The 26,812-nt window shown below is 49.5% G+C and overlaps 1 protein-coding gene and 1 pseudogene across 3 annotated transcripts in view; both read left to right on the forward strand.

Annotated features, from left to right (window-relative positions):
- The window catches only part of FBXW9 (F-box and WD repeat domain containing 9), a 166,141-nt gene that overhangs the window by 92,723 nt on the left and 46,606 nt on the right, over nucleotides 1-26,812 (forward strand). For both annotated transcript variants that reach the window (XM_086950643.1, XM_086950644.1), the window contains exon 9: nucleotides 16,712-16,801. In XM_086950643.1, coding sequence (XP_086806769.1) covers nucleotides 16,712-16,801 — 90 coding nt within the window. The remainder of the gene's footprint in view (nucleotides 1-16,711; nucleotides 16,802-26,812) is intronic.
- Nucleotides 18,240-26,382, forward strand: LOC147663148 (isochorismatase domain-containing protein 1 pseudogene; annotated as a pseudogene). The gene is made up of 3 exons (XR_015305422.1): nucleotides 18,240-18,248; nucleotides 21,284-21,364; nucleotides 25,127-26,382. The product of XR_015305422.1 is annotated as an isochorismatase domain-containing protein 1 pseudogene (transcript).

The raw sequence follows: 26,812 nt of genomic DNA on the forward strand, positions 1-26,812 counted from the left end.
ATCGTATAGTCTTGCAGATGCAGTCTAAGTATAAACCAAAAGGAAAAGGTTACTTATCTGTAACTACAGTTCTCCAGCGCTATTATATTTAAAATATTCACATGCCTATATCTTTCGCCATTGACAAAGTGGGAGGTCCAGTGTACTCTGAAAATAGCAGGTGAAAGAAAAGTCATGCATATAAAGGCTTGGCAGTGTCATTTTAGTTGCACACTCGCCTCACCTCCAGTCATTTAACCCCTGCCATGCTCAAGACGAGCTGAGCTCGTCATGAACAATGGGAGTCAAGGGAGGTCAGCATCCGGGAGGATTTGCTGTAGCATTCAAGGTGTTAAGTGAAAATGCACTGAACTCCACTCCCCTTGAGGCCACCTAACAGCAGATTTTAGCATGAGATTGATAGGTAATAGAGAATTAAATATAATGAGACCCAATCTTGGTGAGGAAGGAGGTTTGCATGTGAACTTATGAAAGACACCAGTGTAGGAGAATCAATGAGGAAGGCTACATATTGTTTAAGAGCAGTATTCTTATTCTGCCAGGTATTACCCGAGTGCTCTGCTACTTGGACTTGGCGCATGAGCTGATAAGGACCAAAAACTCCTAGATGTCGCAACCTGTCAAGGGCCAGATTTTGAAGAAGACTCTTTACTTTCTTGAAGAATTGGCAGCCACTTCCTGAAGGCACATTCTCTCTTTAGTAGCATAGGGTGCAGATGGACAAACACTGGAAAGTTATGTCCAAAATAACCGTAAGAAAAAAAGGACAAAGGCATAAAAACGTTTTCTATCTTCCTTGCTTAGCACAACACATCCAATGTGTGTGTATATATATATATATATATATATATATATATATATCAGGGCTAGAGGACTAGTAGACGATCAAGACTGAAATGCACCGACAGTAGTACAAAGCTCAGTCTTGTAGTTAAGAACTCAGTGGCCTGAGAGAGCAAACTTTATGAGGTCGGATGTGGTGAATCACATCTCTAAGATGGCCACAAAAGAGGAGCCACTCAATCAGAAGAGACATATGGCCTAGCAGCCATAATAGCTCAGTCCTGATTCATTTGGTGTCAGGTACTCAATGGCATGAATGTAAATGGAAAAATAAGTGGTTTATGAAAACATGAATTATACTACATGCCCAAGGGCAATTTTGAGGGGAACTATAAGAGTCATCACCACTACACCCTATGAGCCCAAGCTTCCACTCTACCTCAACTGCTCCCAGCTGGACTGAACACCAGTGAGCTGTGCAGGCACTTCAAGTAAGTACACAAATGCGCTGGCATTCATTGAATGTTCCCAGCATGTGTAAGTGCAGGTGCTCGGACTGCTAGTGCATGTGCAGTTGTCCAGGGCAAGTGAATACGTGCAATTGCGCATCTATAATCAAAGTGAAAGTAACCAAGAATATTACTAGTACTAGTGGGTAAAAAACAGGCCAAGGAGTGACTCCATTTATCCCATCACATCAAAACTTGGTATAAATCAGAGTAAACAGGAGCAGTTTTGATTTCTTGGTAACTGCTACATTATTTCCTGGCCACATCTACCATGTTATCCAAGAGTTCCTGTCGCTCACCTAGTGTGTGTGCCCTCATTTCCTGTGCTCCACCCGTTTGTGATTTTTCATTTACATTTTGTGCCCCTTCACACTTGGACATCTGTGCCTCAACCCATTCATGCTCTCTGTATCTTTTTCCCCACACATCTGTGCACTTTGGCGGCACACTCTAAACCCCTTTCGGATTCCTTGTAATCCGCTCCTGCGGTAGAAGTTGTGATGCAGTAATAGAATTGTGCTCTGTGGCATTCCAAAACCTGGAATCTTATCTCAGCAGTCACACCAGGCCAAAGTGTGTTGTTCTGGACAAAATCCTTCCTCCCTAACGATCAGTTTTCATGTCCTCGAAAACCTAGTGAAACAAAAACTGAATAAATATCCTGCTGAATGTCGTTGTACATACCTGTTAATTTTTCTTTACCTAGTAATATTTGTATTAGTCCGTGGAGACCAATTTAATAGCAGAATAATTTTACACAAACGGGACAATCAACAGCTTATAAAGTGCTCATCTTTTATGTTATAAAATGCCCTCATTTTAGACCTCACATCTGATTTGGAAAAGCATAAAGACTTGAAATTGACAAGCAAACAAGAACACAAGCTTCAGATAAACAGGCATGTTTGAAATGTGTACTTCTGAAGCCAGCAGTGCTACTTTATGTTTTATTTTCTGTTTGTAATTCATGCTTTTTCTTGTTTTCTGTTTCCTCTATGTGTCTAGATTACAGATAAAAATGCAAAAGCTGTATAATTTGAATTTGCATTATTGGCAGGGGAAATGTTGGCTCAGCTGTATCTTTTTTTCGGGCACGAATTAAGCACACAGCATGTTCTCATGGTAGCGTTCCATTTGCAGCTCACAAAAATCAACACAAATGTACCAACGTGTTATGGCTGAGATACCCGCCACCCCCTCTCAACACAATCCCCAAAGGAGGGAAACCGGAAACAGTTCTTGAAGTTTTTGGAAGAGGGAGGGAGTGACCCTCCCGGCCGTATTTATTAAAACAAAAAATTAAAACATTAAACAGTTTCATATTAATGTACAATTTCATTACCACATTGCGATGTTTGGCTAACCTTAACAGATTCTCTAATACAGAGGTTCTCCTAGCCGAACTAACATCCTACAAAACATTTTCTTGAAATATTGAAATTGTACATCCTAACGTTTAAGGGCCAACGGCAAGGTCGTAACCGGTGTCAAGATCCCTAACCAGAAATACCCCCCCCCACTTGGGAGGGGCGACAGCACTGAGGCGTACCTCAAGTGCAAACTACCAATTTCCCTTGACTTGACGGGGGCACCAATAAACTCGACGCCAGTTAAAGGTCGTTCGAGGACTCGTGTGAGGTTATCTAGAAGGTATCGTAGACCTCCCCCCAAACCCCGCACAACTTACCACATCTGCCGTCGCAGACGTTACTGGCCCTGGGAAATTCCCCAGGAGGGGGCTGTAACCCCTCCTACACAGGAAGGGGCCTTGACCGCCTTTCCTTTTCTTTCGGCGACCCATCCTTAGAAGGGACCGCCTCCCCGTTGAGGGGCCAAAGGCCACCTCTCCCGAGCGCTCCCATCCGTGTTGGGTGACGCCCACTCATAGGGATCTTCCAATTAGTGCTCACCAATCATGACCTTACCGCCCGACCAAAATAAATACGACAATTCTAACTAAATTACTAAATGACTAAATTACTTGAAAGACAGTAACAACAACCACTTTATTAAAACATGCTTACTGATGAACACTAAAGCAGGATTACTTTATTTGCAAAACATACCACAAATTGACCATTCTTTATTGCATATTCAAAGTTATCACGATACTAATCACACCTGTAAACAAAGAATTAGAGTTACCACATCAAACTTTATTCAAACAACTTGCTGTCCTCAGGGGCTGGTGGGTGGGTCAAAATTGGCTCTTCGTTCCGTCTCGAGCTCACGTACAGCGAGGAGGTGCAGCTTCAGAGCACAGGAACAAGAGGATGCCTTCGGGTCTTGCGTCCCTTTTTATCCGTCTTCAGGGCGGGCGTAAACCCGCCCCTGCCTGCCCCGAGGGCGTGGCCAGCCGCGTCAGTGTCTAGGCCAGCCCACTCTAGGGCGGGAAAAAGCGCGCCCCGGCTACGCCGCTTCGGGCATACCAGCCGAGACGCGCCTCCCGCCCAAAATGGCTTCCCGGGGGGATCGAGGTACTCCGCCATACGTTCGGGGGGACCGAGTGGTCGCCCCTTTCCATATGGCTGAGATACCCGCCACCCCCTCTCAACACAATCCCCAAAGGAGGGAAACCGGAAACAGTTCTTGAAGTTTTTGGAAGAGGGAGGGAGTGACCCTCCCGGCCGTATTTATTAAAACAAAAAATTAAAACATTAAACAGTTTCATATTAATGTACAATTTCATTACCACATTGCGATGTTTGGCTAACCTTAACAGATTCTCTAATACAGAGGTTCTCCTAGCCGAACTAACATCCTACAAAACATTTTCTTGAAATATTGAAATTGTACATCCTAACGTTTAAGGGCCAACGACAAGGTCGTAACCGGTGTCAAGATCCCTAACCAGAAATACCCCCCCCACTTGGGAGGGGCGACAGCACTGAGGCGTACCTCAAGTGCAAACTACCAATTTCCCTTGACTTGACGGGGGCACCAATAAACTCGACGCCAGTTAAAGGTCGTTCGAGGACTCGTGTGAGGTTATCTAGAAGGTATCGTAGACCTCCCCCCAAACCCCGCACAACTTACCACATCTGCCGTCGCAGACGTTACTGGCCCCGGGAAATTCCCCAGGAGGGGGCTGTAACCCCTCCTACACAGGAAGGGGCCTTGACCGCCTTTCCTTTTCTTTCGGCGACCCATCCTTAGAAGGGACCGCCTCCCCGTTGAGGGGCCAAAGGCCACCTCTCCTGAGCGCTCCCATCCGTGTTGGGTGACGCCCACTCATAGGGATCTTCCAATTAGTGCTCACCGATCATGACCTTACCGCCACAGGCCGGATAGTTGACCGGCTATCCGGACCCCCCCACAAAGCTCCTACCTAAAGGTCATGTTGTAACGTTTTTAACCATGCTAAGAAGTCTCCTATGAGTAACTCATTCCCTACCCGAGACAAATGCACACCATCCCCCAAATACATACTGTCATCATTAATACAGCCATGCGAAATAGAATGCAATGTCCTGGAACGGAACAACCTACTCACTTTGTTATTAAGTTTTCTAACAGAATGATTCAAAGCAGAAATAGAAATAGCCCCCCGCCACACCTTTCGTGGGATCATATGGGACCACGCAATTGTGCACCCCGGAACTCTCCTCGCCAACCAACTTACAGTGGAAAGCATTGCCTCCAGGAGAAGTCGTCTACCGGTGGTGACCAAATCATTGCCCCCTAAATGCACTATAACTATAGCCGGCGGTGACCTCGTCCGCCCTAACAGACCCTCGAAAAATGACTGAAACTGGTCAATACAGAGGCCGCCTCTTCCGTGGAAGGACACCCTGTACCCGTATTCCCCAGCTACGTGAATCATATCACCTGCCTTGAATACGTCCGCGGCACGCCTCACGTATGAGTGGCCCACGACCCACACCTCCTTTTTCACAGCCGGTGATGTCTGACCGCTGGCCCGGTGTTGGGTCGACTGCATAGTCCGCCCCGCCTCGTAGGCTTGCGTAACTGAAAACCAAACAAAACAAGAAGCGTGAGTACATTATTACAGCTTCACAACATGTGCAACCGCACGTATCTCTTATAACAATTGGAGGACCAACGCCCCACTCGTTTCACTTGTTCAACATTAAGACCCCTGGCTGTAGCTTCCGTAGCAGCCCCTATCCGAAAGGAATGGGTCCCAAATTCGCCCGGGTTCACGCCCGCAGCGGCAATTGACATCGCAAGCACCCGCTGAAACTGAAATTTCGTCAGTGGGGTGGCGTCTGCGTGTCTTAACAAAGTCCCCCCCCATGATGCCACCCTTCGTGCTAGGTAATCTTCTAAACACTTTACCGGACACATGGAGGACCCGGGAATCCTGCGTATGATTACGCAGTCACCCATCCCATCTTGATCAGTCTTGGACCTTACAAAGGAGACAGTCATTGTTTCTCCCCTGATCCGAACGTGTTCCTGGCACAAACCCCCTGCCACATCCAGTTTGTTCCTTGCAACTAGTTCGCTTACCCGCATCGCCCCGTGAAATGCTAGCGTAAAAGCGGCTCGGAACAGCACCGCCTCAAACTGAGATGAACATGTGGCCGGGAGTGTGGCCAACAACTGGGACAATCTATCCAAACCTATCGGGCGCCTTTCATCTACTCTGCGACCCTCAAGGCGTTGCCACCCACGCAGCGCTTTCTGTACAACGAAAGACGCTGTCGGGTCCTGGATAGCGTGTGCTCTGGCAACAAACGAAATGGCAGCACGATGCCTCTGGGCCGTAGCCACCGATTTCCCAGCCCTACGTAAGGACATCAGAAAATTCACTACCCATTCCTCGTGACCCCAAAGCCGCTCTCTATCAGTCCCCAAAAAGGCTAAATAGGACCGAAACGCCCCTTCGTATGCCTTCCTCGTCCTTGGTGCTAGACTCTCTCCCACGAGGTGACGAAGTTCGGGGCACCGAGAGACCAGAGAGCTTCGGGAAAGGGTGCCGGCTCTGGGTCCGCTGAGGGAAGGAAACCCGAGAAAGCCTGCATTTGAAAACGAGACAGTGCATCAGCCGCCTGATTCATTACCCCTGGGACATGTTTTGCTCTGAATAGCACATTCAGTTGCATACACAGTAAAACAATTTCTTTGAGCAGTCTTAAAATCAGTTTACAACGTGCTGCCTGACTATTGATGCACTCAACCACGGTCATATTGTCAGACCAAAATATGACAGAGTGATCTTTGAACCCTTCGGGCCAGGTTCTCAGGGCCACCAAAATGGGAAAAAGTTCCAGGAAAGCAATATTAGTTGTCAGACCACTGTCATGCCACCATGTCGGCCACCTCTGTGCCGACCATTTTGTGCCAAAGATGGCACCAAAACCTATGCTTCCTGCTGAATCTGTCCATAGCCCCAGCTCGTCAGAGGACACGGCTGGTTTGTTCCAGACCACTCGACCATTAAAATCCGCCAGAAATGCTAACCAAATACGCATGTCCTGGCGGACCTCAGCCGATAGTCTCGTGCGATGATGGCCCTCCTTTAGGCCGACCATAGCTTGGGAAATTGACCGGGAAAAGGGGCGGGCCATTGGTATCACCCTCAGGGCAAAATTCAACTGTCCCACCAACTGCTGTAGTTGATGCAGCGTAACTTTAGATGCATTTATACATACTTGCAGGGTTGCCCTGAACTTCCCCACTTTGTCAGCTGGCAAACGAAAACAACCCTCACTGGAATCTAACTCGATCCCCAGAAACTCAAGGCAAGTCGCAGGACCCACCGTCTTACCTGGTGCCAATGGCACACCAAACTGTTTCATTAACACACAAAATTCGGCCAAGGCCTGGCCACATTCGAGATCCCCGGCTGCCCCAAGGAACAAAAAATCATCAAGGTAATGCATTACATGTTGGAAACCCGTCTTCTTTGTGAAGACCCATTGTAGAAAACTACTAAATTTCTCGAAATATGCACAAGATATAGAGCACCCCATCGGCATACACCTATCCATGTAATAACAACCTTGAAACATGAATCCCAGGAGACGCTGGTCGTCTGGGTGTACCGGGAGCAGTCGGAACGCTGATTCGATATCTGATTTCGCCATCAGCGCCCCGGGCCCCAGGCGATTCAAAATGGCTACGGCCTCATCGAAGGATGCGTACCGCACCGAACACACTTCTGGATCTATTGCATCGTTTACAGAAAGACCACGTGGAGCTGATAAATTATGAATCAGTCGGAACTCGCCTGGATCCTTCTTGGGGACCACCCCTAAAGGGGAACAAACAAAATTCTGGACCGGGGGTACACTAAACGGGCCGGCGACCCGACCTCGAGTCACCTCTTTCCGGATCTTATCCTGTACTACGGTCGTATGCCGCAGGACGGAAAGTTGATTTTTACATTTTTTAACACCCTGAAAGTCCCCTACCGGGATGCGGAAACCATACGAAAAACCGTTCCGCAGCACCCCAGCAGAAGTACGATCCGGGTATTCACTGAGCCAGGGAATCATCGCCAAGGTATCAATCGGGGTAGGTAAAGGCGCCCCTCGGACTATATTAGACCTGTTTGGCGCCTCCTCTCCCCCCATTATCACCCGTTTTGGCTCTGCACGTGGACTCAGGATGGGACGACCCGCATCCACTACATTCATGTTTAAATTTACACGATCCCTGCGGCCTAGTACATTTACCTCTGTTGAAATTAAAGCAGAACCCCCTTTTTCCTGTATTGCCGGCAGGTCTCGAGTAATCTTCGGTACCCGTACCTGAACGAAAGGGCGTCCCCCCATAATGGCGGGAGGATTCGCCAACATTACTTCCTACCAATGGCATTTTCAACATACCCGTCTCCTTCATTTTATCCCATGTCAAAGAATCGTAACAATCCCAGGTTAAGCTTTTGTTATGCTCCTTCGCCTTTCTAAACAGATTATCGTAGCAGAACCAATGGTTACCCTGGTGCGATGTCGAGTACCCCATGATTCGCGACTGATAGGTTGGCAACTCGGAAAGCAACTCAGGCCTACGTTCCCCTAAGATCGACGTAAAAATCCCCATGCCTTGCCCCAATTGCCAATATTCTCGTTCACTTTAAAGGCGGCCATTTTCGCGCGCCAAACACTCGGGTGCATGAGATCCTTCTGACCCTTAACATGCTCCACCTCATAATGATCAACAAGCAACGAGAAGATGTTCACATATTCCCCTGCCCAAATTTTTTCCTTAATCGCCAAAGGAACATGTTGACCCAATCTTTCTCTACGAGAGGGTGCTGACTCATCCCTCGCAATCGGCAATGGCCGCTTACCTGCACCGGACGCTGCCTCTGCGGTCGTACTCGTCCCTGGTGTCTTGTCCACTACTGCAGCCGGCACGGACACCTTGGCTGCCTCCCGTTTCTCACGCAGTTGCTTCATCAGCGCCTGCGCGTCGACAGCCGTGGCGCCCTCGTTACCTTTACCCAACCACGCTGCCAATTGTGCTGCCAGCTCGGGCGGCATATCGTCCTCGGACACGGGGGTGACCACAACGGGAATCGGATTCCCCTCCTCCGGCACGGGAGTTGGTGCCTCGAGCGGGGCACTGGGACCCGGGATGTCTTCTCCCGCTGCTCCCCTCCTGGGCCTCTTGTTTTTCCCTCCCGGGGCTGCTCCCGCCAAAGGACGTTTTGGTCTCCCTTCCTGGTTCTTATCCACCCGCTTCTTTAGTTCGGACATCTCCTTCATGAGAACACGCAGCATCTGTTCAGTAGTCATGCGTTTTCCCGCCTTCTTCGGCATTCTCCAACAGAGTAACTGTAAAACAAACAAGAACGATTAAAACGCTCAAAATTGGCTCTTCGTTCCGTCTCGAGCTCACGTACAGCGAGGAGGTGCAGCTTCAGAGCACAGGAACAAGAGGATGCCTTCGGGTCTTGCGTCCCTTTTTATCCGTCTTCAGGGCGGGCGTAAACCCGCCCCTGCCTGCCCCGAGGGCGTGGCCAGCCGCGTCAGTGTCTAGGCCAGCCCACTCTAGGGCGGGAAAAAGCGCGCCCCGGCTACGCCGCTTCGGGCATACCAGCCGAGACGCGCCTCCCGCCCAAAATGGCTTCCCGGGGGGATCGAGGTACTCCGCCATACGTTCGGGGGGACCGAGTGGTCGCCCCTTTCCAGAATGTGTGTGTAAAATCTTGGCAGTTGGGAGGAATGTGGGAGCCCCATGGTGCATGAAAGTTCTATCATTTAAGTCAGTGATACTCAAAGTACGGCCCGGGGCCCTCTCTACCTTTACATGCGGTCCCCCTGGTGAACAGCAGCACAAGCTGCTGTTTAGTTGCTCAGCACTAACAATCTGAGAAAAAATGTTAAATAAACGGGCAAGCATTTATTAACCTGCAAATAAATGCTTTCCCGTCTATTCAACTTTTTTTTAGACCTCCTTACATAATCCCTGAACCACACAGACCACTACCACCACCGTGCTGGCATCAGTGCGGCCCTCTGTCACACCACAGACTGTACTTTGTGGCCCCTGGGCAAATGTTTGTGAGTACCCATTTTTTTTTTTTTTGTTTTGAAAATAATTTTTATTGTAGACATACCTGTACAGGCCAATAAACGGATAACAGTAGCAGTCTAAATGTCAGCAGATATACAGTACATTTCGTTAATCATTACACAGCCTTCCGGCCCACAACCCGGGGGTCGGGCGGCGGTAAAGTATCTGCACTGCCATGCCTGACGTTCCGTAGAGAGAAGTGGTTAATGTCCGGAGGAAGTGTATGCCTACTTTTAGTACCCTACCAAACTGCGCGCTGAACCCCAACTCCCCCCTACCCCGCGCTAGCCCCTAAATACCCCCCCCCCCTCTCACCCCAACCCGCACACCATCCCCCGCCTAAGGCTTCATCAAAACTACTTCCGGGAAGCTAGCCTCATGTTCCCCGTGTTCCTGCTGTTCCTGGGGCCTCAACTCTCTCCCTCTATGCCCTCCCCTCCGGGAGTTTCCTCCTGTGCTTCAGCCTCGCTGTCCCTGAGCGCCTGCACCATTACTTCCCATGCCGTCGCGGTGTCAGCTGCTGTCTGGCTAGGGGTCCTGCGCGCTACCTGGTATCTATGTGTGCTATCAGCCGAGGCCCATTTCAGAAACTCCTGCCGCCACCTCCGTGGAGTAGGCCCCAGCCGCGCCTTCCAATTCCTGGTAATCTCTCTCTTCGCTATCATCAACCCCATGTCAATGAACTTACTCGTGAGCTTATTTTTGGGAGTGTGGGGGAACCAGTGCAGCAGGCATTCGGCCGGTCCATACTCTAGCGATCGCTCCGTCACCTCATTCAGTACTTCCCCCACTTCCTGCCAAAAGTCCTGCAGGAGCGGGCACGCCCATAGCATGTGTACTAACTCAGCTCCTTCTTCCGGGCACCGGGGGCAGGCTGCTGTGTCGTCTCCAAAGTACCGCCGTATTCTACCTGGCGTCATATATGCCCTGTGCAACACATAGTAGTGTATCAGCTGGAACCTGGCGTTCCTTGTGCTGTTACGGGCCCTGCGGACAAGTTGCGCCCAGGTCGTGTCTGGAATGTCCTTGTGCAGATCCGCCTCCCATTTGGCTTTCAGGGATGCGAGAGGAGGGATATTCTCCCTAACCATTCGGTTATACAGGCACGTAACTGCCTTAACCGTGCCCGCCGCCATCATGGCATATTGGCAAGCCGCCGCCGTCTCGGGCTCTCCAAGTCCCGTGCCCCAATGGGCATGCATCGCCCGGGTCACCGCTGCGTGCAGCAGGAATCCCCCTCTCGAAATATCGAATCGGTCTGCTAGCTCCCGGAACGGGAGCAGTGTTCCACTCTCAAAGAGGTCCCCAACCATCTGAATACCCGCTACTTCCCACTCCTGCAGGCACGACCAATCGCCGCCATGTGGCAGCGCCGTCAGCATGGCCAGTGGTATCTCAGGCGCATAGGGGCGTCGGGAGCCCGCTCTCCTCTGGGTCCGATTCCAGCATTGCCGGTATGTGCGCTGTTCCAGCGATAAATCCCGACTGTCCAGCCGCTGCTGGAGGGTTATGTACGCTAGGACGTGCCTGGGCGTTCCCCTCGAGTTTTCCTCCTCAGGGCCCCGGAAAACCCTCGCAACCTCCTGCGTAAATACCTGCAATTGGGCCGCCAGGTAATAGAGCTCGAAGTCCGGCACCGCCAGCCCCCCCTCATCCTTCGGGCGAGAGAGCGTGGCCAGCGCTACTCTGCACCGTCCCGCTCCCCAGATGAACGACGTGATCTGAGATTTGAGGAGTTTAAAAAAGGAACCAGGTATCCAAATTGGGAGCGTCCGGAAGTAGTACAGTAATCTCGGCAGGGCTACCATCTTTAGCAGGGAAATCCGGCCCGCTACTGATAGCGGTAATGTGGACCAGAAGGACATACTGCCCTTCAGTCCGCGCACGCACCGTCCCAGGTTGCCCTCGAGTAAGTCTTCCGGCTTGTGGTAGATATGAACCCCCAGGTATTTCATGCAGGTAGGGTTCCAGGTCGCCTCCGACTGGTGCTGCGGCTGGGCAGTGCCCTCCAGCAGCGGGAACAAGCCTGTCTTGGGCCAATTGACCCGCAGGCCCGACATCTCTCCGAATCTCTCAAGTAAAGCTTCCGCCTTCCTCAGGTCCTCCCCTCCGTCGCGGAGGAAAAGCAATAAGTCGTCAGCATATAGCGAAATGAAATGATGTCCGTCACGGGTCTGCACTCCGTGGAAGTGCCGCCCCGTCCGGGCCGCGGCCGCCAGCGGTTCAATGGCCAGCGCAAAAAGGAGCGGTGATAGGGAGCAGCCCTGTCGAGTGCCCCGCTCCACCGGGTACCGTAGGGACACCGCCGGACCTACCCTCACTCTCGCAATCGCTTCCGCGTAAAGGATCTTAGTCCAGTGGATATAACCAGCTCCCAGGCCGAAGCGCTCCATGACAGCGTAGAGGTAGTCCCACTCGAGGCTGTCGAAGGCCTTTTCAATATCAACCGACAGGACCAGCTCCGTCCCTGTCCCCTCGGTGAGCCCGTCCATGATGCGGATGAGCCGCCTGATATTGGCCGTGGTGTTGCGGGTCGGTATAAAACCGTTTTGGTCGTCATGCACCAGCCCCGTCATGTGCGGTAGGAGTCTCGCCGCCAAAATGGAGCTCAGGATTTTATAGTCTGCGGTGAGCATAGACAGGGGCCTATACGACGTGGGGTCAGTGCTCTCTCTGCCGGGCTTCAGCAGTGGGACCACCAGCGCCTCCCTCATCGATTGCGGTAGTCGACCCGTTGCCTTTGCCTCCTTGTAAACAGTCTGGAGACGGGGGGCCAGTATGTCCAGGTGTTTGGCGTAAAACTCTATGGGGAGTCCGTCTATCCCCGGCGACTTGTTCCTCGCCATCCGCCTCACCGCTAGTCGTATCTCACCCGCGTCAATGTCCGTCCCCAAGTCCTTCGCCTGCTCCGCCTCTAGCTGGCCTAGGGGCAAGTCAGCCAGGAAGGGACCCACCAGTTCCGCCCTGCCGCCCGGGTCGCTCTTGTACAGGCCCTCATAGTATTGCTGGAACACGTTGACTATGCCCAGTTGGGTCTGCTGTACCACTCCCGTCGCATCCCGCAGCTGGAGTATGGGAGCGCATCTACTGGAGGGGTTCGACAGCCATGCCAGGAGGGTGCCAACCTTATCGCCTTCTACATGGGAGCGTAGCACGTACCGCTTGTGGTCAAAAGCCCGAAGCCTTTCCACCTCAACGGCCACCGCCTCCTTGGCCGAGCATAGGGCGTCCTGGAGTTCGGGCCTCCCTGGCCTCCTCCTCTCCGTCTCCCTCAGGTCCTCGTCTACCTTCGTCAAATCCCTCAGCAGTACCTTCCGCACACCCACATAGTCTCGGATGCAGATGCCCCTTACCACTACCTTAAAGGCATCCCACTCCACCGCTCTTGAGGTAGCCGTTCCTGCGTTCTCCGCGAAATACGAGGTCACGCCCTCTGCAAGGGCCTCCCCGAAGAGGGGGTCCTCCAGTGTCTCAGGCCTCAGTTTCCAGAGCGGAACCCTGGGCTTCCCCATAACCCACGCCAGTCGGACCAAGAGCGGGTTATGGTCTGAGATTGTCCTCGTTAAATATTCCGAGCTGGTGACGCACGGCAGCACTTCCCGGGAGCAAAGTATGGCGTCTAGTCGGACGTGCAGGTCATGGAGCCCTGAGAAGAACGAGTAATCCCGCTCAGTCGGGTGTTGCCCTCTCCAGATATCTACGAGTCCCCAGTTCTCCTGCCAGTCCCTCCTTCCCTTAGAGAGTCTGTGTACCGGGGAGTCACGAAGGGGGGGGTGAGACCTGTCCAGCAGGGGGTCGGCAATGGAGTTAAAGTCACCCCCCAGCAGGACCGGGCCCGCAAGGGGGTGGGCCAGCGTTCCCGACAGTGTAGCCAAGAAAGCCAATTGGTCCGTGTTCGGGGCATAGACGCTAGCTAACACTATATCCCTACCTTCGAGTTTCCCCTCCACCACCACATACCTCCCTTCCTGGTCAATCCAATGCCGTGAGAGTTGGAAAGGTGTGCCCGCCCTAATCCATATGAGCACGCCTCGCGCATAAGCTGAATAGTTAGTGTGGTAAACCTGGCCCCGCCATCTCCTTTGTAAGGCCTCCCCCTCCCGTTGTGTGAGGTGCGTCTCCTGCAGCAGCGCGATGTGTACTCCTCTCCGTACTAAGAAGGCATGCACTTTGTGTCTGCGTTGCATAGTGTGAAGGCCCCGGACATTCCAGGTCATACAAGTCAAAACATTTGCATTAGCCATTATCCCAGTGATCCGGTCGAAACCCTCCTCCCAGGTCTAGCCCGCCGGCGGTGATGGTGCCCCCTGTGTGAAAAACAAAACTCCCCAACAGCCCTGTCAATGGCGTACCCAGGGTCAGCAGTGTCAAACAAACAAACCAACAATCCCCAACTGTGGGACCCCCCCCCTCCCCCAGAACAGGCCCCAATATCGAAATACCAGTCCCCATCCAAACTCCCGCACCTGGTGGCCCAGGTCTCAACTACACAGCCGCAGCTGTGGGTGCCTTAAGGGCCTACGGAGTGCGGCCTTGTCCAAAGGGAGGCCGTGTCGCCCAACTCCGTCCCTCCCCCCAGTTCCTCATGGATCAACCGCCCCGAGTCCCGCCGTGCACCCCGGCCCCCATTGTGTGCGAGGACAGCTACCCCCTCACCCGTACAGCCCCAACTTTACCCGATCAGCATCGACAGTAGTTCATATATTGTGGACCTCATCAGCCGTTTGCGGTGTCACCAGTGGTCCTTCCATACGATGCAGTCCCGACAAGTCCGATTCCGAGCCAGAGGCCGAAACATGAGTGTCCGAGTCTGAGGCCCCTCTGGACTCGGAGCCCTCTGCTCGGCCGAGCTTCCCCACCTCCAACAGCGCCGCCTTCCTCTCCGCCTCCGTTTGTGAGGCCGTTGGGCCCAGCTGCCCCTGGCCTCTTTTCCAGAGTCTTTTCGATTTCCGCTGCCGCTTGGGCGATCGTTCCCGCTCTTTCTCCCGCTCTTCTCTTATCCTGGCTCCATCGGTCCCGGCCTTGTACGTCTCCCACCAGTCCCAAGCGTCCGCCGATGTCGTGAAGAAAAGCGCCCTGCCGTCCACCACCACTCGTAGTCTGGTTGGGAATAGGAGGGAGTAGGGGATGCCCTCGGTCCGCAATTCCCTCTTGATCGTGAGGAAGGAGGCGCGCTGTTTCTGCGTCTCAAAGGTGAAGTCCGGAAAGAGGGTGACTTTACTGTTGGCAATCTGGAAGGGGCCGTCCTCACGGGCCCTACGCAAGAGCAGATCTCTGTCCTTGTGATGTAGCAGCTTGGCAATGATCGGTCTGGGTGGGAGTCCAGGTTTGGGTGATCCTGAGGGGACTCTATGGGCCCGCTCCAGAGTGAAGAATGGCGATAGTCCTTCTGGCGCCACCACCGTCTTCAGCCATTCCTCCATGTAGGCAACCATGTCTCCCGTCCCCTCCGTTTCCGGCACACCTACGACTCGAATGTTGCTGCGTCGGTTTCGATTTTCGGCGTCCTCCGCCCGTCTCTCCAGGGTGCTTATGCGGTCCAGGGCCTCCGTCAGCTTACTCTCCATCGCCTTGTGAGCTGGCGCCATGTCCCCGATCGCCACCTCCGCCTCCTTAACTCTGTCCTTCAGTTTATCATGGTCAGCCCGGAGTAGGCCCAGCCCCGACGCCACCTGCGCTATGTCGTTGTGGAGCGCATCCCTGGTGGCCGTTATGGCGTCCAGTATTCGGTCCTGCAGCCGCTGTAGGTCCGTCTGTTCCGCCGGGCCCCCTTCTCCTGCCTTCGACGCTGCCGCCTCCTCCGCCTTAGTCCTCGGCTTTCCCATCGTGGCCGGCCCGCTGCTCTCGGTCACCCCGACTGCCCCCTGGCTCCGGCGTCGTGTGTCGCCCCTTTGCTCCTCGGGGCTTCGTTAGACGGCCACTGCGCCCCGGGATGGGCGTCGCAGTTTGTGCTTTCTTCGCTGTGTCCAGCCCCCAGGTGCCGTGGGGTAACGCGCACTTCGTTACCGAGGCGGCGTAACAGGCCGTATGCCAGGGGCCCTCTCACCACTCGCTGCAGCCTTCGTGGGTTCACCCAGCGCCTCCACGAGACGCGTGTGTCACTGCCGTGGGGGAGGGGGGGGGGGCCCAGAGTGCGCTGTAGCTCTCACCGTCTCCCTCAGGTCCCCTGCTCTCCAGGGGGTCCTCCCTCGCTCACCGGGCCGGCCGATGCCTAAGTCCGGGCCGGGCTGCCAGATCTCTGCCGTACGGGGTCACCAGGAGGCCACGCCCACCTCGCTTTCCACCGGTGGCGCTGCTCGCCGCGGCCGATTGCCGAGAAAAAACAATCCTTTCCGTGCGGTGCACGGCACCCTCAGCTGTCGCGCCCCCACCCTGCACGCCGGCAGTGCGAGTTTCAGCGAGCCGCCGCTCTCCAGGGTTTCGCTGCGGCCGCCATCTTGCTCGGCGCCAGTCCCTCAGCTGCTCCAGAGGCCGCCGCGACCGGCGGCCGTTCTCGGGTTCGCGGAGTCGCCGGCTGCCCAAATCACGCCCAGGCGGTCACCGCCGGGCCACCATCTGGCGCCGGGGTACACACGGGCTCCACGGGCCCTGGATCAGGATTCTTGCGGGGGAAGAGGCGCGGAGCTCCGGGCTCACGCCGCCATTCCCTTCGGCGCTCAAGCCACGCCCCCCTGTTTGTGAGTACCCATGATTTAAGTTGAACCTAGTGTAAAGTATATGACACGAAATTGTCAAAAAACCTATGCTTTCCCTCCAGCCCTAAGTACTCTTTTCAAGACCATGTTGGGCAATTCGATAGTCTCCTTGGTGGGATTTACCTGAAACTCTGTAATGCTTGTTATTCTGGAAATAAAAATGATAAGAATGTTTAATAATAAAAAAAAAGCCAATAACTCTGCCCTTTGACCTACTGACCGTAACTCTTGCAGTGTTTTGATGTTGGACATGGATCACAGATCACTGGAATACGACATTCACTGGGAGCCTTGTATACTACATCCACAGACAAAACCATCAAGGTGAGATGGGTGCACCAGGTTTGTAAGGCGTGTTCCCAACTTGACACTCTTTTGGTGAATATGTTGTACAATTGTCTGTATTTCTGTGTATCCCTTGAAGGTGCAGAGACCCAGGGACCCTCTCTGTTGCTCAGCTTGAAAGAAAGTTGTACAGAATAGGCTCCTTACTAGCACTTACAATCCATGATGTGATGTACTCATTCGCAGGAATCCCGTCTGTGTGTGTAGAGTAAAATAGCTTGAAATGTGCTCTTCTTGGTGGGTGGGAAGTAAGATTGCTTCCGCCACTCTTTCTTCTTGCAGGGTGAGTGAGTTGGTTGTCCTGCTACTCTTTCCCAACGTGACTTATAAAACGTTCTCTTTTGGGGCGCTAGTTGGATATCTTCCAGTGTTCTCTCCTGGGTGGGAGAGAGAAGAATGACTTCTATTACTCTCTCCCAAGAATGAGGGAGTATGACTTTCATTGGTATCTTAGTTGACAGCCTGGGATAGTCTCTACTATGCTGTGCTTGCCAGAGCTAGCTTTCCCTCACCTGTGGAGGCCCAACATCTGTGAATAGCCTGTGCAAGTTATCTTGTGCTGCTAGCACCCACATCAGTTATTCAGAATCCAAAGAAGCTCAAAGTATGTACTTTAGACGAAGAGTAGACTGTGATTCTTTGTAAATGTTTCCTATTATGCTGTACAGCACAGATATGACAACTAGATAACAGTTGCATTTAGAAGTAAACATCTCGAACAAGCCTATTTTTAGGTCTCGCTGAGTCAGCGCATGCGCTGCTCTGCGAGACATTTAGTCACAGTGGTTTATGGAAATGCTTCCAAAGGCTGGTGCCGGCCACCAGCTTTCGGTTACGCGCACAAGTGCACGCGCCTTGCTCCGCCTCTGTAATCAACGCTGCTGCGCGCGCATCCCTCGCATGCTGAGCACCGAGTGTGTCATTGGGATTGCGATCACTTTCCCTTTCACCGCAATGACTTTCGCTTTCACGGCTGCGCGGTGTTACTTTTACGGCCGCGCGGCCAATGCCCATTATTTAGAAGTTTAACATAAAATGTTATTTCCCCCATTTAAAAAAGTACAAGTATACTTAAACGTCATCAAACGTAAAAAAAAAATCTAATAAAACTGTTTGCGACAGTATGGTCACGTTTCTTTAAGTATCAACATTAAACACCGGAACACCAGGTGCATACATATCACCCCATAGAGGGTCTATTTCCTCATCAAGACCTGACAATATTTGTAGCATCACAGAATGTAAAATTACATTGTTACTTTTAAAAAAAAAACAAGGAAAAAGCAGACATCAAAGGACACTGAAGTTTGACGCACTGATGTAACCGATTGGCGGCAGATGTGAATCTTAAATCCAGACCTTTAATTTCCTTATCGGAAATCCCAGCTAGTAAACAGACTCTCGGCACAGACGCAATATGAACTCGGTAACACTGGCTTTCAAGATCCGCTTCAGCAAAGGGACCAGCAGAGAACAATGGGAAGTCGGCACTGCGTTGAAAAATATTTACTTGGGAAGACATCAAGTGTTCGGGTCATGAGTTTCAAAAACATGTTGGCAACCCCCCGGGTAGCAAGGCGCGTAAGAAGCTCTCAACGACTTCCAGGCTAGAGATTTACCCGTCAAAATCGTAAAAAAAAGCTCAAAACCCCAAAGCTAGAGGGATTTTCTCTTCCAGTGACCTCTGCCTACTGTTCACGGTTTGAAAGAAGGTCACAGCAACTCAACTGGCAAAAGGGAAACGTCAGCATCCATTCCTATGACGAACACAAATAGTTATTATAAATGTTCCTTGCCTTTTCTTTTTAAACCAACTAAAACAGCATTATACGGGGAAAGTTACATTCGATCTAAAGTACCTTGTGCCACGCTGTTCCAAAGTAAAATCCAGCTTTATTTACAAGCATTTAAGTTTAAGTGGACATTTAATGAAACGCATTCCATTCTAAACCATAAAAAATTGCAATTATGACAAGCTCATTATCCAGGAATGAAAAACAAAAGATTTTACGCGCAGGATGTAGAGCAAAAACAGGATTCTGTTATTTAGGGTCAGGCCTGGAACCGGTCTTTCAGCGACTCCTATTTTTATTATCCCTGCTCAAACATATTCAGCCTTCAGCCTCATACAATTTATTTTTACTTACAATTTATTTTTACTTCTTACTATGTGCCCAGCCTTACGCTTTTAAATTTACTTCATCCCTGTGGTTTCCGAAGGTATGCAGCTGTACACAACAAACAAGCTTGAGTCCTTCTTAGCATCAGACAGGCTATTCATGAATAGAACCAACACATGGGCCAGCAGACACAGTGTAGGCCAGAGGATTCCCACTGGAAGTTAAACAAGGCGTTCCATGTTCATTCAGTAAACAGGTCCATAAGACACACTCTAGACACAACATCCCAACTTTCGACCCTTGGCAGATTCCTGCCCGCTTCCATGATAAACCTAAAAAGCTTGCTCCTTTGGGTGAATAAGATCTTAACCTGCAATGCCGGTGAAAACAACGCATAGAGAAGCCGGTGATCTCCATGGGAAGAGTGGGAACGGTATAAACCGCCTCCCCCTCCCATACATGATCATCACTTACTGCTCACCCAAAATTATTGAGCAGCACTTTTGACCATATCTTCTCTAAATCAAGTACAGAACTATAGAAATACATCCATTGGGCGCGTGTTATAATTAGGGTCCCGGTTTTATGGTATTTCGTTTTTTTAACATTTCTGTCTGTATTTATCCATATTTATTTTTTGGCCTTTTTTCTGTATTTATGCATATTTATTTTGTGTTTTGTATATAAATGAAGTTGAAAAACTGTACATTCCCATATTTATTTAACTGATAGATGTGCACTCATACATGTCTGTTGTGTTTTTAGCTATTTAAGCAGTCAAATATTACATAACAATACGAGCGTTATACCATAAATGTATACATATGCCATTATTTAAATACATTTCATCCTGTTTTTTAATTTCCCATGCTGTCCATATGCTCAGCTGCTGGCCTATAATTCCTCAAAGACAGCATGGAGAGTCACTGAAAAGGAGCACAATTTTCTGTATTTATCCACTTTTACAAGTAAATGCAGACAGAAAACACATTGTTTTCTGTCTGTATTTATCTGTAAAAATCTGTAAAAACGGAAAACAGGGAGCCTTAGTCATAATTAAGTATGTGCATGCGAACCCGCATCATTGCGAATGTAGAAGTCTTAAGACTATTTTCCAAAAACAATGGTTATTGATGCACATTTTGAAATGAGAATCTCAGTATCATACAGAATACACTGCTAAGAAAAGGCAGACGAACATCTGATTAAGTGGTCTTAATGGCTGCATCCGATGCCATAGAGGAGGGCTGAAATTAATGTTTAAAGATTTACCTAATAATTTTACCTAGGGTGGACCAGCTATTGATGCAGAATGTATCAAAACTGTTTAAAATCGAGCTGCACTGCTGTTTTTTATGACCTTTTTATAGCGCTACAGGATATTACTGGAAATAACATCTTGAAGAATTAACGTTAATATTTACTCCAAGCAAGGTAGAATGAGGCTTAACACAACTCACTTTGCTTCCTGTTTTGCAAGATGGAAATAGTTTAAAGTTCGTTTATTTCCGTTTTCTCACTCTCTGGGTCCCAGCTCAGCTCAACTGAGGTGTCTGCTTTCTTCCCTGTTAGATACCAGTGGACAGTGGTAAATAGCATAACTTGAGATGCTTATTTCAAAAAGGAGGTGCAGGGAATGCTGCCATGTTGTCAGCGGAGATTAATTTGTCATTTAACAAACATGTTGCACAAGTATATTTATAATAGTACAATACATCCTTGGTGTTTGCATGCTTTGTTTCGCACATTAAAGGGATGCCATTAATAATTAGTGCTAGTTTGTTAAAATAGCTTTTGCCACAACCGTTAGCCTTTGAAGCGCTTATCTGATGTCACTGTAGTCCTCCAGTACCACTACTTGCACGCTATGATTTGTAAGGACACACAGTGCCTATCCCTGGACACAGCCACAGTGCCCTGGAGCAAAGGAGCAGAGCGGTAGGTGATCAAGGTAGGAGGAGCTGTAGGGAGAAACAGCCTTTCTGCTTCCAAAGAAAACAAGCAAACGCAATGCAATACGTCTTGCATTTACGTGAGTTTGAGCTATTGGCATTTTAAATGACAATGCCTTTTTTATGTTTTGGTTTTTAAAACATAAGTAAAAGGCATTATCATTTACAATGCCAATTGCTTAAACATGCGTAAATGTGAGACCTATTGCATTGCAAATGCTTGTTAGGTGTAAGCCTACTAGACAGCACAAATGTCTAGTTGCGAAAGACATGTTGATGACATGCAAAAGCTGACCCAAGAATGCATTCCATCCTTTGCTTCCTATTGGCTTTTCCTTTTATCATTCACATTTGATTGTGTTCTATTTGCTGTTTTGTCTCTTTTTTAGCCCCTACAGTTTGTGTTTGTCGTCTCGTGGAACACAGCCTCTTTACCACTTCTCTCTGTGGTAGCTCCTATTCTTCCACAAGTATTTGCTCTCCAGGAACTATTTTTGAATTACACAATGAGTCCGTGTGTTTTTTATCTCTCACTTGTGCTTTTTCCCCCTGCTAAATCGGACACACTGTGCTTTGTGTTGCAGCTGTTATCTAATTTTTTCAGCTTTGGTTTGCTTTGGTTTCATGCTTGCTTTGCACAGTAAGTGCCTTTGTTGCTGCCTACATTTATAACTTTCTTTCATTAAAAGCATAACACTAAACTCTATATTACTTCCTTTTAACACTGCTTAACGACATATGGATTTTTTGTCATCCTTCACACTTTAATCCATATTAATGCATTTTTTTATTAGGTCTCGCCTGGCAATGAAAGCGCTGTCGCCAGCGAGACCTATTGTTATCCTCTTGCCTCTCAAGTGGTACAGACCGGGGCACGCGCAGGGCTTTGGCGATTGGGGTCTGTGGACGCGCTTGCTTCTAAACTGTGTACAGCTGGTGCTCGTTAATTAGGCTGCAGTCAAAAGTGTGAACGCGCTCTGGAAGGCGTGCTTTCTGCAGCGTGTGGTGTGCCTGGCGGAATGCCAAGATAATTGTCTTTTTCCCTTCCGCCTTTGTTGTAAGAGCATGAGCGGCCGACTCACTGGCGCCATGTTCTGGAAAGCTCCTTTTGCCATTGATTCTTAGCTTATATTACAAACGCGTTAATTAGGCTGCGGTCAAAAGTGTGAACGCGTGTGAACGTGCTCTGGAAGGCGTGCTTTCACTGCAAATCCGGCTATATAGGTGTTTTCTTTTACCGACTGTCAGGAGAGGAAATAACTGGAGTCTTTCTGGCGCCGTGCCTTCAGTAAAATACACACGCACGGAGCAATTCCATTCAAGGAATGGAAGTGTGCTATAAAAAAGTGTGCTTAATCAGCTTTTCTTTTTCTGTAACTTTCATAGCAGCATCTACAATTCGTCATACGCAGTCTACCCGGTTATACGCAATGTCCAGTAATTATTTTAATTCCCTTTTTGTGCGTTGCACACAATTCTTCTCTCCACTTCCTCTTTGCCATGTGTACTATTAAACCTCCCCCCACCCACCTCTCTTAAAAGTCAAGTCAAGTCAAGTCAAAGATTTATATAGCGCGCTACATACCCATAGGGTCTCAAGGCGCTTGAGGAGGGGTGGGGAATTACTTGTCGAATATCCAAGTTTTAAGTTGCTTTCTGAATGCTAGGTGGTTCTGAGTAAGGCGAAGGTGAGTAGGAAGAGAGTTCCAAGTTTTAGCTGCCAGGTAGGAGAAGGATCTGCCTCCCATGGTGGTTTTGTTGATGCGAGGTACAGTGGCAAGGGCTTGGTTTTCCCTCCTTTGTGGCCTTCATCATCTCTGTCAATACCATATTGCTCTTAATTCTCCTAGCTGCACTAAAACAAAGCGACAACTGCAAAAAAAAACGTTAACATGCAAATTAGTATGCTTTATTAGCGTACTGTGTAAAGATTGCCTCATACATGTTGCAGAAAAAGAGCACAACCGCATTTTACAGTTTTACACAAACTACTCACACATTGCATAAACAGCACAACTAGCATTTTAAGAAAGGTCCTCAGTCATTATATTTGTGCAAATTGTTGCATGCGAAATTGGGAAAGGAGTAAATAAGTGCTTCAATAGCAAGGCCTGCACAGAGTAATACCATACAAGAAATGGAAGTGTCCTTTCACAAACTGCGCTGAAAATACAGCTTTATTTTATATTGCTAAGTTACAGCAAAGTAAATAAGACACCCCTTGCTAGTGCCATAGCTTTAATAAACAAGGCGTGCACAGAGCAAAACTTCTAAGTGTGTTTTAAATGTGGCCTTTGTGTTAATTACTAACAAGCACATGAAAAATAGAAGTGTGCTTTACCAGCGTTCGCTTTGAATCCGGCTTTATTTGTATTTTCTTTTACCCACTGTCAGGAGAGGAAATAAGTGGCGTCTTACTGGCGCCATGCCTTCGGTATGGAACACGTGCACGGAGCAATGCTATTCAAGGAATGAAAGTGTGCTTTAAGAAAGTGGGCTGCAAATACAACAATTTTTTTTTTCCCATAAGTTTCACAGCATCATGCCAAATTCGTCATACGCAGTCTATCTGCTCATAAGCAATGTTTAGTAACCATCGCATACAGCATGCCGTGCGCTTCACACAGATAGCATGCCGCGCGCTTCACACATACAGCATGCCACGCGCTTCACATATACAGCATGCCGTGCGCTTTACACATACAGCATGCCCCACTTACCGGGCGGGGTGGGCTTCCGTGGGACTTCTCTCTGTGGAGTGCGCTCCTTTACGCGGGCTCCCTCAGCTCAGAGGAGGCCCGGACTCTGCCGCGCGCTCCATCCCCGCTCATGTCCCAGGCAAGGTTGGCAGCGCGCATGCTCAGTACGTAAGCGTGTGTGCACGAGTAGCTATTGTGCCACGCGCTTTCAGTTTCCCTCCCCACTCGCTTGTTTAAATACCATAAATACCTACTTAACTAAAATGTTTCCTAGGCGATTGGCCCTGGTCCAATACTATTCATATTTACTATATATGTACAGTGTCATTGGCCAAGGATAATATTTAAAGCTAAATATGCACGGGCGGGAACAGTAACCCGGCTCTGCAGCTGAATGTCCGCATTGCTAAAAATATTCGCTCCGAATGCTGTAAAAAATGTGCGACAAAGAGCTATCAGCGAACTTGTGTGATAGGCGAGGGGCTGAAGGTATGATTAGAACATATTAGTAATTCTTGAGCTGGTTACCAAAGGCTTGTAACGTTTGTGGTAAAAGGCTGGAGCGTGCGAGCGGTTCCCATGACTTCCGCCGGCGACCTCTGACCTCCGCAAGGCTATGGCCGCGTCCTAGTCCGTCCGGAGCACCGAGGGTGGAACGTGGCGAGCAGTGCACTTGGCAACGACACCTAAGCCGGACTTCTCTTTCGGGAGGTATGAAAGTGTATTTTATATGACACATAATCTGTAAGCAAGGGAACAATAAAGAACAGATGTATCAACCCTTTGTGCCTGCGTGGTTCCCAAAGGGGGTGCACACCTGCACAAAGTGTTGCTTTGAGATTTACTTTCCAGTTGCCTATAGGGTTGCCACCTGTATAACAAGCATTTGCAAGCTGGCTCAGGGTCATTATTTAATGCTGGCCAACGTATAAAAAGCCAGCAACATCAAAGCCTCTACCTGCAGAACTATAGACCTGGCAATATGGAGCTACAGCCTACTACGAACCTGACAACTGTGTCACCTTGTGCATCTTCGCAACCATCACACTGCAGGGCCACCTTGTGCATACATACAAACCTGGCACTGCAGAATTAATGTTGTGGAGCCAAGATGTGCTGACAAATAGACCTAGCCCTGGAAGCTACTACCGTCATACTCATGGACCTGACACGGAAGTTGCACCTCCTTAATCTCTCTAACGTGGCACTGTGCTGCCAGCTTGTACATACCTATGAACCTGACACTGCCTGGCCACAGAGGCCATACCCACGAAATTGAAGCAGATGTTACACTGTGCAAAAACAAGGCACAGAGTGGTTCGTTTCAGTGAACCCATTGTTAAATTGTGACTTTAAAATGGCTAGTCTTTAACATTTCAATGTCTCGTCACTCAGACCCCAAAATGTACTTAAACACACACACACTCTTAGAATTTGGTCTAATTGCTTGTTATAGTCCCTGATGCGTCCTTCTATTCTACCGCCTCCTCGGTCACATCCCAGGAGTGTATCCAATGCTTCTTTCACTTGTAGTATCTTCTGCAATATCTCCAAACACGTGCTTTTGGGTCATTTGCGAGAGTTTTACCTATTTGCATTGTAAATGACAATGCCTTGGCGGAGCAACCGGTTCCTGCGGCGGCGGCTCGGGTGAACGGGAGCGTGCCCGTGCTCTTCTGCTTCTCCGTCTTCGCCCAGCCCTCTGCCGTGCCGCACGGCTCCGGGTATGAGGTGCTGATCCAGAAGTTCCTCGGCTTGTACGGAGACCAGATCGACATGCATCGCAAATTCATCGTGCAGCTCTTCGACGACGAGTGGGGCCAGTACATCGACCTGCCCAAGGGCTTGCTGGTGAACAAACGGTGCAAAGTGCGGCTTGTGCCCCTGCAGATCCAGCTCACTACCTTGGGAAACCTTACACCTTCAAGCACTGTGTTCTTCTGTTGTGACATGCAAGAGAGATTTAGGCCTGCCATCAAGTATTTTGGAGATATCATCAGTGTAGGACAGAGGCTGCTCCAAGGAGCTCGCATTTTAGGAATTCCAGTTATAGTCACAGAACAATATCCCAAAGGTCTTGGAAGCACAGTTCAAGAACTTGATTTAACAGGAGTTAAACTTGTGCTTCCCAAAACAAAGTTTTCTATGGTATTACCTGAAGTTGAAGCCGCCTTAGCAGAGATTCCTGGTGTCCTCAGTGTGGTATTGTTTGGAGTTGAGACACACGTATGCATTCAACAGACTGCACTGGATTTGCTTGGAAGAGGAGTGGAGGTTCACATTGTGGCTGATGCCTCATCTTCGAGAAGTATGATGGACAGAATGTTTGCACTAGAGCGCCTTGCCCGCAATGGGATTATAGTTACCGCCAGTGAAGCAGTACTTCTGCAATTGGTAGCTGATAAAGACCATCCAAAATGTAAAGAAATCCAAAACCTTATTAAAGCCAGTGCTCCAGAATCCGGACTCCTTTCCAAAGTTTAGAAAAGAGCACAGTAGTGGAACTCGTAGTGAACATCAAGCGAGAACTAAGAAACTCAAGAAACGTACACGCCGCATTGGAAGACGTGGTGGTCTCTACAACTGTTACTGATGTACTATCTTCGAAGACTGTTCTCTGTAGTCATTCTCTAATTGTCATATAATTTGTAAGTGGAACCTTGTAGTTTCCCAATGTTTACTGTAATTTATTTGCAAGTAAGTCAACAGATGTGCCTGTCCAATGTCTGTGCTGTACCATGTGATTGTATCACAACTTGACACCTGCATATCATTTTTTGATAAACCTTTTTAACCCCTTCGATGCTCATGACGAGCTCAGCTCGTCATGCAGCACAGTGCTCCTGTGCTCATGACGAGCTGAGCTCTTCATGACCACACCCATTTTTATTGCTGTCCAGCACAGCAGAGGAATAGGTGCAGCATCGATGTGGCTAACACTGAAGAAAAAAAAGTAAATTACAATGCCTTTTATTTATGTGTTGTTTTTCTAAATAGATAAATAAAAGGCTTTGTTAATTACAATGCCAATAACTTAAACTCTCGCAAATGCGAGACCTATTGCATTGTAAATGCTTGGTTTGTGTGTGTGGCTCTGTGTGTGTGTGTGGCTCTGTCTGTGTGTTGCTCTGTGTGTGTGTGTGTGTGTGGCTCTGTCTGTGTGTGTGGCTCTGTGTGTGTGTGTGTGTGTGGCTCTGTGTGTGTGTGTGTGTGGCTCTG

The sequence above is a fragment of the Lissotriton vulgaris genome, unplaced genomic scaffold (genome assembly GCF_964263255.1).
Source record: "Lissotriton vulgaris unplaced genomic scaffold, aLisVul1.2 SCAFFOLD_562, whole genome shotgun sequence".
In the NCBI taxonomy this organism is placed as follows: Eukaryota; Metazoa; Chordata; class Amphibia; order Caudata; family Salamandridae; genus Lissotriton; species Lissotriton vulgaris.